The following is a 20,805-nucleotide window of genomic DNA, read 5'->3' as shown; positions in this document are numbered from 1 at the left end:
TAGAAAGTTCAAAATAACAGAATTTATTTGAAATAGAAATCTTCTGTAACATTATGAATGTCTTTACTTTCATTTTTTTTTTTTTTTTTTTTTTTATCTCACAATCCCCAATCTTTTGCAATGTATGATGGCTTCCACAAAAATATTGAGCAGCACAACTGTGTTCAACATTGATAATAATCAGAAATGTTTGTTGATCAGTAAATCAGTATATTATTATGATTTCTGAAGATCATGTGACACTGAAGACTGGAGTAATGATGCTGAAAATACAGCTGCAGATCACAGAAATAAATTACAGTTTAACACATATTCACACAGAAAACAGCTGTTTTAAACTGTAATAATATTTCAAATGTTTACTGTATTTTTTAGATTAAATAAATGCAGCCTTGATGAGTTACAAGAGACTTCTTTCAAAAACATTTGAAAATACACTGGTGGCCAAAATGATTAGAACACTAGTATTTTCACCAGCTAGAAATGATTTTAAGTCAGTTGTAGTGTGTCAGTAGAAACTGTGGCAACGTCTCCAAGACGCTTCAAGAAACCTCCTGCAAAGCTCCTGAGAAACTCTGCTCAAGTGCACCGAGGACAAAAGCTGCTTTAAACACAAAGGATGCTCACAACAAATGTTGATTTCATTTAGTTAATAGAAGTTAATTGACCAAGAAAATCATTATTTTTGGCAGCATCCTCATTTTACAGCATCTATACACAAGTGCCTAAATCCTTTAACAGCACTGTAGCTTTGCAGGAGGTTTCTTGAAGCGTCTTGGAGACACAGTTCTTCTGGATTTAGTCTCAGTTTGTTCTGTTTCTTCATGTCATTCCAGACAGACTGATGATGGTCAGATCTCTAAAATCTCACTGGATTATTACAATTAATGGCTAAATGAATGTTTGGAAATGTAAACTGATATTTCCTGCTGACACACTACAGCAAAAGATACAAATAACTGACTTAAAGCCATTTTTAGCTGCTGGAAATACTAGTGTTCTGATCATTTTGGCCAGCGCTGTATGAATTATTCCAAACTTTTGACAGGTAGAGAGTATATATCTATGCCAAACGACATCTTCTGACCGATGAGGTACATGCCGATCCAGTCTCCAGCGTCCACCTCCTCGCTGATGTCCCAGCAGATGACGAGCTCGTCTGATTGTCCGATGCTGTAGAGCGAGGTGCTGGTGTTCAGGGTGGAGCGGCTCTGTAAGGACACCAGGTCCGTGTCGCTGGTGGATCGGGGCAGAGCCGAGCTGAAGCGCGGCCCGGTCTTACACCGCCGGCGAGACGGCGAGGCCATGGCCGCCAGGCCCAGAAACCTGCTCTGGTACAGGTTCTGCAGAGAAAGTCATGCCACTTTAACATTTTTATGTAAATGGAAGGTGTTATTTCACTTGGTGGCTTGGCTTCATTGTTTATCACAGTTTTTCATAGGAACAGTTGAACTGATCATGTTAAATACTTATTTTAAAGTGACATTACAATTCCTTCATTATTGCAGAAAACACATGGAAAACTGACCAAAGAAAGTTTCATATCTCTTTCTCTAAAACTCTTAAATTTTCTACACTGTAAAAAAAAATAATAAAAAAAGTTTAAATTTTTAAGGTTGTACAAGTTGTTTCAAATTAAATTACATTAAAGTGACTTAAAAAGTTGAATTTAATATAACTTAAAAAACAAGAAATTGCTCAACTTATTTTGATGAGTTAAAATAATGCAAAAACATACATCTTTTTTTTTTACAGTGTTTAATAACTTTATCTCCACATTTTATAGCTTAATTTCTTTTGTAAAACAAAGTATATATATATATATATATATATATATATATATATATATATATATATATATATATATTAAGAAACTAAATAAAACATTGGAAAATGTCACTACAAATATTTATTCAAGGCCTAAACCCATTATGAAATGCATGCAATATCTGCAAATAAATGTAATTTAATTTAATTTAAACTTAATTAAATAATTTTCAGTTTAAAGGTGCAAACACAATAGTGAAATTTCAACTAAATTTCGGCAGAATCTGCATGAGAAAATCTTTCACCCTCATGCAAAATTCACAATTGTGTGGATTCCTAATGCGATTTTGAATTACTTTAATTATTGAAGCACTGGATCTTTTTAGAACAGAAATGTGACCACACCTTAAATTATTACACATGATTTATGATATCTTGGTGTGAGAAACTGACTGAAATGTACATTTTATTTACTGAAAATATTCCCTTGCACAATGGTGCAATGGCTCAGATCTTCTTTGCATTGTTTGTGGACGTGTGACAAAGATGTATGAGTGTTAGTTAGGAAATACGGCTCTTTCCAGAAGATGGAAGTGAAAAGCTCATGCAGAGAGCTCTGAATGGAGAGGAACATGCAACATCTACATCGATTAGCATCTCATTACTCATTAACTGGATTGTACAGTAGATGGAATATGGCTCTTTTATGACATGAATGGCTTATTATCCAGGCAGGGTATAAATAAACATACCAAAAAGCTTTAACATCAATTTTTATGCTCAATAATGAGGCATTCTCACAATTTCTTTACACAGGGTTTTTGCAGGTTTTATGAAGTAAGGCTTTTAAAGACATTTTTAAGATCAGTTAAGGAATAAATGAAAGCACAATATGTCAGTATGGTCTCTAAATGCAAACGTTTTGTTAAAAAATACAACGTCCAACAGATCTCTATTGTGTTTTCATTCATTTTACCAAAACAAAAAATAACATTTTCTGTTCCTTCTGATCACACTGCAACAAATTGATGATCTTCCGTACTATTTATATTTTGTTTTCCAGTGCAAATGTCCAAAGATACTTAAATCAAGATGCATTTACTTGAGAAACAAAATCAAAAACAAAATAAGAAGCATTTTCTGAGTGAGTTTGTGATTAAAACAAGAACAAATATCTGTCAATGGGCTCAAAATATCAACTTAATTTAAATGGAGAACAAGTTTTCATTCCTCATTGATATTATATTTGTTCTTATTTTAAGCATAAACTCACTTAATTGTGTAAAAACTTTTAGAAAACAAGACTTCACATACTCAGTTTGCATCTTCATGAAGTAAATGTATCTTGATTTAGGGATGTTTAGATATTTGTACTGGAAAACCAGACAAAGAAACTGAGGAAGATATTCATTTTAGTGCATGCAGCATTTAATGCTAGGGTTTTATGAATTTAAGACTTTCTGCTCTGACCGTTTTAGGTCTTAATTTGTGGAATTAAGACTTTTTAAGACCTGCAGAAACCCTGTTTACAGTTTTATGCACAAGCCATCACCCATTGAACACATAAGGGCTGAAGTATGATGAATGCCACACTGTTGACTTTGACATACAAGCACAACATCACTCTGATATGACCGAGCCATCGACAGCATCTGTACCTGCAGGCTGAGATCATCATATTCACTAGATTCATTGTGCCCTAAAGCTGGGGTCGACAATATAATTGGCCCGGTGGCCCGGAGGTGCTTTTAAAACCGTCAGGGCCACCAGATCGCTCCAACCACTAGCCCGGTGGGGCCAGTAAAAATAATGCCTCGATTAAAAAAAGTCTAATTTCACATTAATTACCTGTGGTTCTGTGTTTTGATTTCTGTTAAATCGTCTCGGTAACCACCGCTAACACGTTACGTGATCCCGACAGCCTTACAGATGCAGCGGTTTATGCGCTCCGTGACGTCTGCACCGCCTTGCTCGCTCCCGCGGTTACGCGCGCAAACTACACACTGCTGCTCAGCACCTACCTATAGCTACTATTAAGCTAGGCTACATGTTTCTGAAACCCCCATCACCCGGCCAAACGCCGGGTAAAAAAAGAGAAGGCAAGGAAGAGAATCACCAGAGGAATTGAGGGAAAGCGAAAGGGAATACGAAAAGAAAAGGCAGAGAAAGTTTCAGCCCCAGTGGCGAGACCGCTGGAATTGGCTGGGCTTAGGGGTGTGCGATATGACGATTTTTGATCGTGGATGATAAAAATGTCTCCACGATCTGCTTTTGAAGAAATATGGTAGTATCGTGCTACAGCACACATTATGTCAAATACAGTTCTGACGCTTCCGTCTCTATTTACTGTACAACACGACATACAGCAGTAGAGTTACTCTGACAGGACACTTCACTTATTCCCGATCGCAAAAGTACATTATTTGCACACAAGCCTTGCTGGTTAAATGTTTCATTCGCGCGCTGGTCTGACGTGCGCTTGTTCTGAGCGGATACACCTGAAGCACGCGCACTAAAAAGCCTGTCTTTACGCTTGCAGTGTGAAACCGGCGTAACAGCGCCTGATTACTCAAATAACTTATCTTTTGCGCTAATACTGTCAAAACACACAAGGTTTACATACAGACTCAGTTGGTTATCTCTAAAATGAAAGTAAATAGTTAAGAGAGAAACAGATGCGTGCCTGTATATTAGATGCGTGCAGGTCTTAAAGGGACAGGACACTAAACATGCTGTCGACTGTCATTAAAGGGATAGTTCACCCTAAAATTTAATTTCTGTCATTATTTACTCACTCAGATGTTGTCCCAAACCTCTATTAATTTCTTGTGCTGAACACAAAAGAAGATATTTTGAAGAATGAGGGTAACCAAACAGTTGCTGGTCCACATTGACTTTGATAGCAGGAAAGAACAATCCTGTGGAAATCACTGAGGACCAGCAAGTGTTTGGTTTTCCACCTTCTTCAAAATAGCATTTATGTTCAGCAGAAGAAAGAAACTTATTCAGGTTTAAAACAACTTTTGAGAAAATGATGGTATAAAAATAAAACATCATGACAGAATTGACAGACAGATGACAGAATATTTATTTGTGGGGGAACTATTCATTTAACGTTAACAAAACAACAAAACGCAAAGAGAAAAATCACTCACTATTCTTGACTGAAAAACTTTAATACAGTTGCTTTAGGAATCAGTCTATCTAGTGTTTTATTTTTATATTTGTTCATTCAATTTCATTGAATGCTCCTGCTAAATACACCTATTGTACCTGAAAATAAATCACTGTTTGTTTTATTTGTATATTATGTGTATTTGTAATGTGTATCTTTGTTCTTATTTTTTAATAAGAAAGATAGAATGATGACAAAGATTTTTATCTTCGCCCACTTTGGCCAAAATATCTGCCATGTCTTTTTTTTTGTTACCTTGAAAGGCTTTGTCTTTCTAGTTTGGCTGTAATGCTCAGACAACTTGTAAAACCAACATGACAAAGAATTGTGATAAAACCGTGAATTGTGATATTTAAAAAAAAAAAAATCGTGATATGATATTTTTCCCATATCGCCCACCCCTAGGGGGCTACGATCAAGAAAAAAAGAGGTTTACTGTGAGCTCTGCAGATCAATGCCCACATATGCAGACAAGTAAGTTAGAGAAAAGTTAACGTGTATGAAACCTATGGTATGAACATAATATAATGAATTGCTGTGTGACTACGGAGAATGAATCCTATGCAATAGGTTTATTTGCACTTGTTTCATGTTTTTGCACAGTTTTGCTGCACTTTGCACTAAACCTACCTTAAAAAAAATAAATGCTATTCATGTTGTTCAAGCAAACTGTTCTTTTTCGTGATTATTGGGATCAATACCCGATGCGTTGACCTGGGCCAGTGAACTTCAAAAGACACTGGCCCGGAGGGCCAGTGGCAAATTTCCCTTATTGTCTACCCCTGCCTAAAGGACTCGCCATTATCAGCAAGGTGTGATGAAATATAACAAAACAGTCAACAGATCTCTGAACGCCTGCCAGGAGCTCTCACACACACAGTCCTTAAAATAGTAAAGCCTCTGGGAGCTGCTCCACGGTAAACGGAGATAGAAAGTGTCAGAGAAAGCAGGAGGACTCAAAAACAAGCCCAACATAACACAACACTTACTGTATCTCCTCTGGAGCACTCTCAAACATTTCTAAAAAAATGTTAAGAATTACATAAATGACCCTCAAAATACACAAGATTTTTTTCTGATTTTTCAATTTTTGTTTTTTAAGACATGATCATTAAAAAAAAAAAAATTTTATGTTGGTATGTATGGTGTCAAAAATACTTTTAGTAAAATGATCTATGAATCTATATTAGTGTGAAAACTTTCCTAAATTATATTTAGCCTTTTTCCCATATTTCACAAACATCTGGGACTGAATTTTGCTGCTAAACATGAACATGTGCACCTGTTAACCAGCCACTGCAGCATACACACTGCATCATGTTTTTATTATTTTATTTTTTTATGCTGTGTGGTTCATGTGTAATTTCACATTTTTAAGAATATCTCAAATTTTAATTGTAATTAATAAAAAATAGGTAAATGTAAGTATTTTGACGTATTTATCATTTTTTTCCTTTTTTCACATTTACTCATTAATGAGAAGTTGATAATCAAACACAATATGACTGTAGTTGAAAAATATAAAGTCATGACTGTTTTATAACATAACGATGCTTCAGGTCCAAACAGACCCAGAATGAGAAAATAGCATTCAGATTTTCAATGCATTATGAGGGTTAACTTAACTTGATTTGCTGAACTGGTTTATTAAGACCTGGTAAGAATAAGAATAAATCAACTTAAACCAGTATATATAAAAAAAATCTCCTTCTCAAACCATTCACGTAGAAATGATCCATTAAAGTTAGTAATGATCTACAAGGTGTCTGTCAGTAGTTTTAAATTGAAGTACTAAACTAAATCCATGGTGTAACAGTTCACAGGTTTACACAAGTGCTTCAGAGCTTTGGTGGTGATGAAGAGTAAACGGCGGTGAAGATGATGGTGATGATGAAGGAGGATCACATGCTGAGTGAATGAAGAAGAGCACTGACCTTTACACTATACAGGTGTAGCAGCATTATGATTCAGTGACTCAAAGCACATCAAATCCTGAGGAGAAGGTCAGGAATTACTGAAACGGCATAAAACACAACCTCTGAACACCAATCAGACCGACAACGACCACTCAGTCCTTCACTCGCAGTGTGTGTGTGTGTGTGTGTGTGTGTGTGTGTGTGAGAGTGTGTGTGTGTGTGTGTGTGCACCTGGTATTCATCACGTCCTGGGGACCAAATGTCCCCACAAGGATAGTAATACCAGTAAATCTTAATCTTGTGGGGACATTTTTTGGTCCCCATGAGGAAACAAGCTTATAAATCATACAGCATAAAGTTTTTTGAAAATCTAAAAATGCAGCATGTTTCCTGTGAGGGCTAAGTTTAGGTGTAGGGTTGGTGTAGGGCAATAGCACATACAGATTGTACAGTATAAAAACCATTACGCCTATGGGATGTCCCCATAAAACATGGAAACCCAACATGTGTGAGAGAGCATGTGTGTGTGTGTGTGTGTGTGTGAGAGAGAGAGAGAGAGAGAGAGAGAGAGAGAGAGTGTGTGTGTGTGTGTGTGTGTGAGAGAGAGAGCATGTGTGTGTGTGTGTGTGAGAGAGAGCATGTGTGTGTGTGTGTGAGAGAGAGAGAGCATGTGTGTGTGTGAGAGAGAGCATGTGTGTGTGTGTGTGTGTGTGTGTGTGAGAGAGAGAGAGAGAGAGAGAGAGAGAGAGAGAGAGAGAGTGTGTGTGTGTACCTACTTAACCATATTTTGGGGACAAATTTGTACCCAAAAGTGAGGTAAACCTGACAAAATCTCCAAAAACCTCCCTTTGGGGACGTCCTCATTTGTAAAACGGGTTTAAAAAATAAACTAAATAATTTTGTTTTAAATTGTAAAACTGCTGAAAGTCTCCTGTGAGGGCTAAGTTTAGGTATAGGGAGGTGAATTAGATTTCAATATCGTGTCAAACAGGGCAAATGCTCACAATGTTAACATTACATACTGTATCCTGCATAGCAAACAAAACACATTCTCTACGTGACTTAAGTGAATTACGTCCCCTCTGAGATTCACAGCTGATGTATTTCCATGCTTTAATGCTGTGGACGGCTTTCATCAGCATTGATCTGTCTGAAAAACACTCATAGCAGCAAGAAAGAGATGATTAGATGCCAGCAGCTCTCATGTTCTTCTAGAATCAGATAGCAGCACAGATCCTGAAAACTGATAACACATGGCTGTTTGATGAGAAATACTGGTTACATGTCCACAGCATCATACATACATGACAAATAGTAAACATACATTTATACTGAAAAAATACAGAACATTTTACAGTGTCAGGCACTCCAGAAACATACTAGTGTTTTGAGCTGAGCAACAAATAAGACTAAATCTTTTCAAAAATTAAGATTAAGGAAAAAAACAAACAAAACTGATAATAGTATTGCTACTTTAACCCTCATGTTGTGTTTTTTTATCCCACCTTGTTACATTTAACTGACCGGCCTACAAAATATTCAACCAGGGGCCTGTTTCATAAAACAAGTTTACCCAACAATCCAGGCTTATTTCAGTTAGTCTGACTTATTCTGAACTAAATCAACTGACAATAAGTCAGACTAGCTGAAATAAACCTGGCTTATTTGGTAAACTTGTTTTATGAAACAGGCCCCTGATCTCATGACGAAAACATACCTGTGGGAACTTTTTCGCAAGATGCGAAATATGTAGTGCCATGTATGTTTCATGACATATTCGATGTGAAATGTCCACTGGGTGGCGCTAAAAGAGTGTTCGGTTCTTCCCCCGGAACAGATGAATGTACATATGGTATGTTTTATATGGGTTAAGACTAGAAGCCATAACCTGTTATATGACATTGGTTTTATATGACATTGGCACTTCTGACTTGAAATGTCCGTTGAGTTCCACTATTGACCGATTTGGAGCAGGCCTCCTAGTTAAAAAAAACTTGTAACATATATTTTTGTGCCTTTGGATGTCAGCATCAGAATGCAACTCATTTTTATAGAATAAGTCGTCAAAGACAATTTGAAGCTTAACACAGACGTTTAAAATGACAGACTATGGATGAAAACTGCTATTACACTCTTAAAAATAAAGCTGCTTCACGATGCCAGAAGAACCGTCTTTGTCTAAATGGTTTCATAAAGAATCTTTAACATCTGAAGAGCCTTTCTGTTTCACAAAAGTTTCTTTGTGGCGAAAGAAGGTTCTTCAGATTATAAAAAGGTAAGAAAGAGATGGTTCTTTGACTGAATGGTTCTTTGTGGAACTAAAAAGGCAGGCAGCAGAAAATCATAAACGGGTAAACAGTCCAGGTTATCAAACAGGCAATCAAACACGGGAAGAATGCTCAGAAATGTCTGCATGGCAAAACAAGACTTCACAAGGAGAGCAAGGGCAGCACAGCTTAAATAGACCGGGCAACGAGAAACACCTGTGCAGGTAATCAGTCTCAGGCACGGGGTTTATGGGAAATGAAGTCTGAATGGAACAGTTAGTACTCTGGCGATAGTTCCCTCTGGTGGTGATCGGAGGGAGCCACAGAGGCTGAACTTGTGACAGAAGCTGTTGTAAATTTCAAAGTAACATACACCTTTGTTTACGTCTGTGTGTTGCTCGACAACCACTTTGTTGGAACCACATCCGTTTCTGAGGAACTACATTTTTTGGTGGAAGAATAATGTTTTTATCAATATCATTGCACTTTATTTGCTCTTTTTTATTTTGTGAAAACATACATATATATGGAATAACCGTTTAAAAGCAATAAGGCCTATGAAGCCGTGGATTACAGTGAATTTATAACAGCTAAGGGGTAACAACAGCACAAACATTAATAGGCATTACTAAATTATTTAATTATTTCTGTGATGTTTTGTGGTATTAAACTGAGGAAAGATCACTATTTTGATAATGATAATAATTTACAACTACGAAAATCGTTTTTATAGTCTAGTTGTTACTCTCCTCTTATGATCAGTGGGACCCCTGTGGAGAGGGTGAGCAGCTTCAAGTACCTCGGTGTAAACATCTCCGAGAACCTGACTTGGACTACACACATCCAAACACAGGTTAAGAAAGCCAGGCAAAGACTGTACCATCTGCGACAGCTGAGGAAATTCAGGGTCTCACCAGCAATCCTTTCTATTTCTAAAACTTTCTATTCAGGGACCATAGAAAGTGTATTGACTCAGTGCATCTCAGTGTGGTATGGAAACAGCTCCAATCAGGACTGCAAAGCACTACAGAGAGTTGTGCACTTAGCTGAGCGCATCTCAGGGTCTGCTCTCCCCTCTCTGCAGGACATCTACCTCAAACGCTGCAAAAATAGAGCTGTTAAAATCATCAAGGACTCTAATCACCCTGCTAACCATCTATTCACTTTGCTTCCATCTGGTAAGCGCTTCCGTAGCCTGATGGCAAAAACTGAGAGACTTAGGAGGAGCTTCTTCCCCCAGGCCATCAGGCTCCTAAACTCTAACTCTGTGTCATAACATCACTTGACTCCATGTAAATATCAATATATCAATAAGCTATTCATAATTTCTCTACCTCATATTGCTGCTATTTAAATACCTTGTACAACTTTTTTGCACATTCCTCTTATTACTATTTAAGTCAACAACATACTGACCTGTACATTTATATTTATATTTTTTTTTTTATTTTTTTTTTTTATTTATTTTTTTTCTACTTTTCTTTTTCTTAATATTTGTATTCTATATAATTGCACTGTCCTTGGAGCGGACCTGACCTACATTTCACTGCTGGTTATACTCTGTATAATTGTGTATGTGACGAATAAAAATCTTGAATCTTGAATTATTTTTACTCTAAAACATTTCACCCTGTTTGAATATCATAATGTTCTTCCCAGTGAATTATTTTATATTCTAAGAATCTTTTCCTAATGTTTCCCTAATTCATGAATGTTTTAAGAATGCTTTTACATTATCTGCATATTCTGAAAAGCATTATTAGAACACTAATCTTCACATAATACAAGCATCCACTCAAAGCTCAACACTCATGTTGTTCATAGACTAAACTTAAGCTTAAAAGTAAGTTACAGGTTTAAAATGTACAGGAATGACTAATATCCTGTTCACCTCCCAAAACACAAACATACCAACATACTGCCTCTGGTCAATCCCTTTAGATCCTCACTGAGTCAGTCTCAAGATTTTGCATGACAATCTATTCCTGTGAGGACGGAAGTAGTGATGATGGTGTAATTAAAGCCTGTAATCTGACCTTCACACCGCTGTTACTCTCCACATTCACTGCATGAGGACTAATCCACAAGAAACTGCTCACAATGACAGCAATCCTTTCCACTGATGATTTTCCTAAATCCTTAAATAGAGTAGTTTTTAAAAGTCAATTTTAACCAGGAAGTATGTGTTCAATACTATGTGCAGGTCCGGTAGGTTAGTAATGAACTTAATGGACTGCAGTACCAACTCAACTGTTGAGTTGAGAGCTGCTTTTATCCATTACCCCCCTCTAAAATCATCTGTTTCTAAAAGTGATTGAGGAGTTCCTATGCTCTCTGATGGTCATATTTCTAGCCAACATCAAAATAAAATTATAAGTAATTGCTGTAATTTTGTATATGACAATTATTTCAAGCATTGCACCATTATGGTCATTATTATAAAGCACATTACCCCAAAATTCCCAGAAGTATCTACAAGGTTTATTTTAACTGCAATAGATAAGTTTAACATTATAAGCATAAAAAAAATATTCAGTTTTAATAAACATAATGAGAAATCTTTTTTTTTCTCAAATTACAGTAATGTTAACTTGGAATAAATCTGTTTAAATGTCACGGGAACAATCTTACAATGCAAATGATTTAAGTCATAAGTTACATACTATACACACACAGATATATTACGTAAATAAAAACTTTTATTTTTAATTGTTTGACAGCTCTAATTCAGCCTATCTTCATCTCGGCAACCTGAAAATAAATTTGCATGCCAACCAGAGACAATCCGCTAGGGTTTTGACATCAAAGATCCAGAGAGGACAAGAGAAAGACAATGAAGATATTATTATGTTAAGTATATCTACACAAGCCTCCAGTGACCTCTGCATCTGTGCGAATACAGATCAACTGAACATGAATGAAAACACATGGAGGATCCACCAGAGACCAAAGGATCTCCCCATAATTAAAAAGGAATTACTCAATTTTTTTCCAACAAGCAACAACAAAATCTCTGTCTTTGGGATCTTGTTTATGGGCTGTTATAGGACTGATAAGAGAGTATTGTGAAATCAAACAGGGTCGTGATGACGTGAAGTATGTTGGGAGAGCCCTGAGCGCAGGAGAGCGTAGTGAAGCATGACGGCGCTCGTACACGTGAGGATCGCTGCGAATATAGGTCAGCTCCGCTCATACGGAGAGCTTATGAAGTTATCATACGCTCCCTCTGGCACGCTCTGCAGTTCCCATTAGCAGCCATCATCAGCTTTCAGAAAAGACAAAGTATTCTCATTAGTTCAGGGGCCACTGTGGCTTTGTTTTTCAGATTTAATCTGAGAGAAAAACAAAAAACATTTAAAAGTATGTAGAATCATGCAGTTAACATTAATGATTAATGATAGTGTCTGCAACTTTCTATCTCCTTCTATATATATATATATATGTTAGTGCTGTCAAACGATTAATCACATCCAGAATAAAAGTTTTTGTTTACATAATATATGTGTACTGTGTATATGTATTATGTATATATAAATACACAAACATACAGTATATATTTAAAAAATATTTGCATGTATTTACATGTATATATTTATATGAATATAATTTATATTATATTAATCACGATTACTCTTTTGACAGCACTAATTTATTTATATACAGTATATATATATATATATATATATGGTAAATTTAAGACTTTTTAAAGACCATTTTTAAAACCAATTAAAGAAAATGTAAGTAATAAATTGAAACACAATACATAAGTATGCTCTGTAAATGTAAATTTCTAAAGAGCAGAATACGATTTGTATTAGTAACAGTTTAGCAACAACTTTATATTGCTTTTTAACAGATTTTACAAAAAAGATGAATTGTTTACCCAAGCAAGTGTTTAAAGATTCCTGAATGAAGATACGCTGAGAAGCAAAATAGCATAAGAAGTCTCGTTTTCTGTCAAATTGATCAAATTTGATCAAACGTGATTAAAACAAGAACAATATAAGCCAACGAGGTCAGAAAAATCAGCTTAATTAAAAAAGAAAACATTTTCACAGCCCACTGACAGATATGTTTTTCCATAAACTCATTTCATTCAGTTTCTCAGCTATAAACTACAGCTATCCACCTCAGGTAAATGTATCTTGATTTAAGGCTGTTTAGGTGTATCCAACATTTAATGACATGGATTTAAGACTTTCTGCTTCAATTTAAGACCTTTTAAGTCTTTAATAAGTACAATTAGCTTTCTATAAAAATATGTGCCCATTGAGACAGCAAGGTAAATACAGTATGTTTGTTTGGATCTGTAAACGCATTTACCAAGCCACGACTGTCCCAGAGTGCCCAGGGTACAAACCAGTCTGCGTCTCGGGCCTGTTTGATGAACCTCGTGGGTAACCCTGGCCATCAATCCCAACCTCACATCCAATAAAGGCCAAAGCACTGCATCAGGAATCTCATACATCACTCTCATAATTAACAGTGTGGCATCAGATCCATAATAGAGAAACAGGAAACTTATGAAGCCAATCTTCTGTTTTGACTGAGAGTATGTTAAAGCTGTACTGTAATCAAAATGAAACAATGCTAAATATATTAATGAATAAATCAGCATCAACTCTGATCTAATAAGCACTGTCATATCTGATAGTGTTAATGAATATAAAATAAGAAAATAAATCACTGTTTCTTTTGGCAGAATCTTTGGTTGAGTCTCATGGCTCAGAGTAGCACAATGATGTACTGTATATAGCACATGTGTTATTCAGATGTGACTCCTGTTGTCTTGTGGAAGTGTGCATTATGCTCAGATGCATGTCAGCATCACTCTGATTGGAGGGAAGAGAGGAAAGCTCAATGACACCCGTGAGAAAGAGATCCACTGGCACCAGTCGCATTGGAATTGAACACACAGAGAACAAACAACACACTCGAGATTGATCAAAGGACATCTCTACACGACTGACGCGCGTTTGCACAACTCTCACTGGCTCTTCAATGGCACACACACACACACACACACGGAAAATAAAGCTCAAACACACCTACCTGGGACAGTATGAGCTGTCTGTGAATCATACTCCACCTCCAAGCGCGATCCTAAAAGCCAAACGCGATAATCCCGCGCGGAAAGATCCGGTGGAAATCCATAAGAGCAGCAGAACGCAGCGCGCGGCGCGATGAACGCCACTCTCTCCCGCATCAGCACCGCGGACAGCAGCCGGCGTTTCCGCAGCGCACCGCCGTGACCCCGCCCCCTGCCTGACTCCTCCCACAAAACATCATCTATTATATTTACTGCCAAGATCAACTGTACCTGGAAGTCCAGAAAAAACGGGTTTTTTTCTTCCCCAAAGTGAGTACATTTATTCTAAAACCGCCAGTAATAATAACATTATTATCATTCACTATAATCTGTTAGAATTTATAATGTACTATTTGTTGATATTCCATGTTATCCATTGACTTTTGTAGTTATAAATAAATAAACAAATAAATAAATAGTTTCATTTACCAAGAAACACATTTTGAATTCCCAATTCTGTTCCTGCACGGATCCCCTCCTGTTGCACATTGCTTACAATAATAACACACACAAATTACATATTTTCTTTTTCTGCATTATGACAGGAAGAAATAATGAATGATTTTATTCAATTTTCTTAGCTGTTAATGTTACTGTTGAAAAAAAAAAAAGTTATGGGAAATATGCGTTTGTCAGATTACAATCTAACTTTTGGTCCCAAACTTGGCCCCTGCAGAGTGACAGTTAAGTTTAGACTACTGTTATTATGTCTGAATTGAATAAAACGCGTCTATTCGATTGTAAGTTTAAGCAAAGGTGCAGTGTGGATCTTCTACTCCTCTATCAGCTGTGGTTGGATCATAATATTGCACGACGTTACAGTCTCTACAGAATAAATCTGATGGTTTGAGGAATCTCCATGGTAACCGTGTATAGCCAGAGCAGATCTGGCATGCTGCATATATATATATATATATATATATATATATATATATATATATATAAGCAGCATTTATGTTGTATATATATCAGTGCTGTCAATCGATTAAAACAAAATTAACTAATCACACTGTTTTTTTCAAATTAATCGTGATCAATCCCACCTAACATTGAAGTTTTTAAATATACTTTTATATTGCAATAATTTCACATTCAGTCTTATTAATAACATATTATTAATATTTGTTTAATGGCATCTTTATTTTTATGACTGAAGGCCAGTATCACTGATACCAATTAATACTGATTTCCCTATAATAATGTTTCCCCCTAATATTTAACCATTGACTATAGCCGTTCAACTTTACATTATAATTAAGAGCTATCAATTTTAACATTTATTAGACTTTTAAAATAACTTCTAATTTAAGTGAACTTAAAACAATCTTTACATAAACCCATTATAATAAATGTCATATTTATCTATCTGTGCCCCTCAGCAGAAATATACAGAAATTGAGTAAAGTTATCAAACACTAAATTCTAAACTAAATACAGATAAATACTTACAGCTACTGTATATAAAAGTTATTGATTTCCTCTCTTTTCTTTTATTGTTGATGAACAGACATCACAGCTGCTGGTTATTGGCTTGTTTTGGCTGCTGCTGCTGAACATGACGTGGATCTGACACGCATCGTATTTTCTTTCCATTCTCTTTATCTTTTCTGACCCATTTCAGTCTCTTCTAATGAGCGGATGAGTTGAATCTGGTGTGTTATTTGAGGGAGACAGTGCCAGGATGTTAGTTTTGAAAGCTATTTCAGAAACATGTTTTTAATGTAACTCATAAATAACATATTACATGCACGCACAGTTATAAGGCAGCTTTAATCGCCTTTTTGGAAACGTCATGACTTATCACCACATTGCATGCTCATAGTTTCTTTCGAGCTTTGATATGAAATGATACAGGCTGTTTTCTGAAACGTCTCCTGTTTGATGTGCTCTAAAGACGTTCTGCGACTGAATAAATGCACTTCTTGTCAATAAAAAAACATACAGAACTAGCAGTTATGAGTGGGGTGGCCAACCCTAGGCCCCGCCCCTGCGTTAACGGCGTTAAATCATTTTAACACATTAAATTGAAAAAAAAAGCGCGCTAATTTCGACAGCATTAATATATATGTGTTGTTTTGGAAGGCTCTGACGCCTTTGTTTTGTGATTTCAGATTCCCTGCAGTTCAATTCTAACCTGTTGACTACTTCGAAGCCACACTATTTACTGAAGCAAAAGCATCCACATGCTCATAGACTGTTTTAGCAGGACCCTCTTTTCCGTGTTTATGGACATAATTTAGGATTGACATTTCCTGCCAAATTCAACCGCCTGTTATTTATTTATTTAATCGTAGGCTTACACTGTAAAACAGAAAAGGGGCATTATTAATACTAATATTACCAACGTTTCCATTAACCCTAAAACATAGCCCAATGAAATTCCTTCATATTAATACACATTGAGCACTATTTTTACAGATTGTACCGTAGTGAATCTTAGTAAAGCAAGAACACAATTTTGAACACTTATTTTTTTTCTGAAATGTAAAAGTCAGTAATTGAATTTCATTATTTTTCACTGATAAGCTTAGAATCAGTGTTTTTTTATGAATCTGAAAGAGTTAAATTAAGGATTTTTTTATGTTTTCTACTCTATATAAGTGCCAAATGATTTAGCACGCCTCGTATAATGTGTTAAAATGTGAGTAGCTGAATATGATACTTATAAAAGGTTAAGTGCCGGAACAGAGTGGGCTAGCAGAGCTCAGTGCATATTATGCTATTATAGACTTTAGTTTAATAGAATTTACTGACACCCTCACTCACAGGCATTCGAGCAGTGAACGCTAATTATGACGGTCAAAGAATAGGTCTGGTAGTTTCCATGTTTCATATCATTGACTTTGACTGAACTTCCTAATCCATAGAATTACCATATTGTTCAGATATCTTAGGAACGAAGACATTTCCCAGCAGCACGCCATTTCTCATGAATTATAGAGCACAGGAGGATGGAGTCTGTTCACACTTTATGCTGAACTCATTATGACTTATTTTCGCCTGTAAACCAATGCATCTGAAATGGTTAGTGACCTTATATCCTACATGCATATGAAGTATCGGTGGGACTATATGTCATTTTTTCTGAACCAAAGCATAGATAGAGGAACATGTAATACTAAAAACAGTGAATACACTTTACCATTCTGAAGACACTATAGTATTGACTTGTTATTTAGAGAATTCTTGTTTATTGTTTATTGCAACAAGTACAATATGTAATGTGTAGTTGTACTTGTCCTTGTGTAATATAGGCACCTTCTGTGAAAATGAATCTATCCATCCATCCGTGATGTAAAGCTACCATAATGTGGTTATTGAGAGAACCAATAACTAAAAAAGCACAACATAGACCTCTAGTGGCCATATTTGACTATTACAGCATAAATAGAAAATACACGTTGTCAAGACTAATTTTTTCTGCCATAGAAACACTAATACATACATAAACAAATAACAGAAATGTTAAAACCGAATTCTGGCTAAAATCAACAGAGCACTTAGGCAGCAGCTTAGTTCATGAGATTTCCATGCATAAATTCTGACTGCATTATGCCAGAAATGTTGGAGTCTGTTTTACCATGAATCAGTAATAAGTGTTATGTCTGAGTTACACAGCTTCTATAAAATGCAGCCTAGTTATAGTGTACTGTGATACTTACCTCTGCAATTAGTTAATGCAGCAGGGGAAAGAGGTTTGTAAATATATACATTTGAAAAAGAAAGACTTGTGTCATTTTGCTTTTACGATGGTTCTTCTAAGTTGAAATGTATTACATATGTATTTTTATTACAGAAATAAGTAATACACTCTCAGTGTAATATATCAAATATATTTTGTGTTAATGATGGTATTTATTTATTTATTTTTTACTGCGTCAAAGTGAGATTGTGAATGCCTTATTTCTGCGTTAACTTTACCAACCCTAAATTCTACACAAGAGACTTTTTCTTCACACATGAGAAGTTGTCTGTCTGATACATTTTCCCGCCCCCTTTTGGTTGACAAGATAAAATTGTTTTTGATGTTTAGCTGTTTTTATTCAGCCGATACCGATTATTGGCCGATACATCAATGCATGCATCCCTAATATTTACTAGTCTGAAAAGCAGCCAGAATGTAAAAACAGTCCGAAAGAGTCAAGCTGTAAAACCTCTCAAATGGAGACAGCACAACTGAAGGTACATTAACAAAAAAAGAGAGAAAGACTGACAGGAAGACAAATGATGGGCGGCCATGTCGTGGTGACCAGAAGCAATGGACTAGTTGTTCCCTCCCTGCTGTCAAATATATTAGATTGTGACTGTTGGAGCAACGCCAGATTTTATCCAACAACTCCACTAGAGAGCAGTCTGGTCATTCAAGACACTCCCCGTGTGTTTCTTTCTTCCTTTTCTTCATCATTTCCCTCTCCTTATCAAACTCTTTAGTAATGCAAAGGAGTGTTGTCTTTTCCACAAGTGCCACTGGACCAGAACAGAACCGCTTCTGTCCTCGGGGGAGAGAAGAAAACACGGGAGCCGGTCTCACCATCGTTACCGGCTCAGAATATTACATGATCAAGTGTGTTCTTTCAATAGAACATCACAGTCCCTGCTGCGCACGTGAAAAAAAGAAAAGCAGAATCAAACCGAATGGAGAACAGAATATCCCTGCAAAGTGCCTCCTCTCACATCAAAGACCGAGAGGCTTCGCCTCGTTCTGGCACAATGACTGGAAATTTCTGGCATATAGTGCTTCAGAAGAGACGACTTCAAAAACAGCTGAGCTGAACTTTCCCTCCACTCCTGCAGGAGATCAGCTCGAAACGGAGCATCCTGTGAATCTGATGCATTTGAAAGACGGAGGATCCACAGCGAGGTGTATTTGTTCAAACACACTGTTAGCATGCTCCCTTTCCAGATTGCTTGTCTGTTAATACATCATCCCACCTTCTAAGGTGCAACCAGAAAGAGACAATAGCCTACTGTTTTAACTACCACACGCAGCCTCAGGAGACCCACACCACACACATTATTTATTTAGGCTATTTGTGCCAACATAATTACTAGGAGTCACACCGGCCTTTTTATTCAATTACAGCAGATGTGATGTTTTCAGATCTCTTTTATGAACACAGTAGATGCCACCCTCCTGTTATGTTTGGAAAGCAGCATTGATCAGTCACACCTCAGAGATACAGACACAAGCGCAGGGGATACATAGTAGTTTTGGATCGCATTCATAACAAAAACAATAGTAACAATTTTTTTGCAAGTTTTTGCATGCACATTTTTTAAGTAAAATTTTTAAGCATGGAATTAAGTTAAATCTACTTAACTAAGTTAGCCTATGTGAAATTAGCAAAGGAAATAAGTAAATGTAACGTGGCCAATTAGAGTTTGATGAGTAATTTCTGTTTAATTATTTTAAGTTTACCCTGCAATACTCAAGTACATTGTCAGCCAGTTTGTTAAATTTACTCAAACAACATAGCACTGAAAAAACAAACAAATAAACAAATAAACAAAACATGCTATTAAAGCATGCGATTCATTTACAAAATCGCACATAAGCAAGTAGACAGGATTTACAAGTGTTAACTCAGTGTAGTTATTAATCAAATGAACACATTTGGTACACAATACACAATGACAGTAACAATCAGTGAATAGAGTTTGAGTATGAATGGGTTATATTGAGTAGAAAATGTAGAAAACTCCAGATGTCACAAAACAGCAAGTCACTTAACCTAACAACAAAACTAATCATAAAACAGTGTAAATAAACCTCAAAAACAGTGCAAAATTGAACCTTATTAATTATTCATGCCCAAGTGCATGATGGGAACAATGTGATCATGAGTTTGATATTTACTTAAACAATCTTTGTAAAATTAACAAACAATTCCAAGTAAAGTATACTTAAGTTCAAACTTTAAATTCTACAAGCTTAAAATCGAGCACTAAAATTGAATTTACTTTTTTTTTATTCTTGCCTGAACTAAATTATTTAATGTAGAAATAACATTTGTTTTTCTGTAGAATTTACTTTACCACAAAATCATTTTTATCAGTGAGACCACTACTCTGCAAAAGTTTTATACAGCGTTGAATTTCTATTCATCAAAGGGGAAAAGTATCATGGTTTCCATAAAAACATTGGCTTTTCAACATTCATTATAATTAGAAATGTTTCTCTAATTATGCTGAAAGTTCAGCTTTGATCTCAACAATAAATGACATTTTACAGTAGATTCACATGGACTCCAGATAATTTAACTGGTAACACAATTCATAATATTACTGTTTTGTTTTTTGCATTTTTGATCAAAATAACGCAGCCTTGGTGAGCAAAAATTAAAAACTAGATGAGTAAAGTTTTTGAACAAACTTTGAAGTTGGCTGAAGAAAGTCTGAAATTTTGAAGCAGTTGTAAAAGCTCAAGGTTTGAAAGTTTGGATAGATATATTAAATAGATGTTAATAGCATGTTGCTAGCATGATTTAACATGTTGCTATCATGTTTTTGAGGAGCATGTTGTTACCATGTTTCTAGCATGAGTCTAGCATTATTACCATTTTGCTAGCATTTTTAGCATGTTGCTGAAAT

The 20,805-nt window shown here is 35.9% G+C and overlaps 1 protein-coding gene across 1 annotated transcript in view; it reads right to left on the bottom strand.

Moving 5' to 3' along the window:
- LOC306863120 (E3 ubiquitin-protein ligase HECW1-like) overlaps window positions 1-14,207 on the bottom strand; it is a gene marked incomplete at both ends in the record, with an annotated part of 75,868 nt that extends 61,661 nt beyond the window's left edge. Inside the window, 2 exons of the mRNA XM_079406311.1 lie at window positions 1,088-1,343; window positions 14,178-14,207. Of these exons, the coding sequence (XP_079262437.1) occupies window positions 1,088-1,343; window positions 14,178-14,207 (286 nt within the window). The remainder of the gene's footprint in view (window positions 1-1,087; window positions 1,344-14,177) is intronic.
- Window positions 14,208-20,805: the final 6,598 nt, after the last annotated feature.

Source organism: Barbus barbus (assembly GCF_936440315.1).
Source record: "Barbus barbus genome assembly, chromosome: 44".
NCBI classification, from domain to species: domain Eukaryota; kingdom Metazoa; phylum Chordata; class Actinopteri; order Cypriniformes; family Cyprinidae; genus Barbus; species Barbus barbus.
Note: the sequence above shows the minus strand (reverse complement) of the source record. Positions and strands in the feature narration are given on the sequence as shown.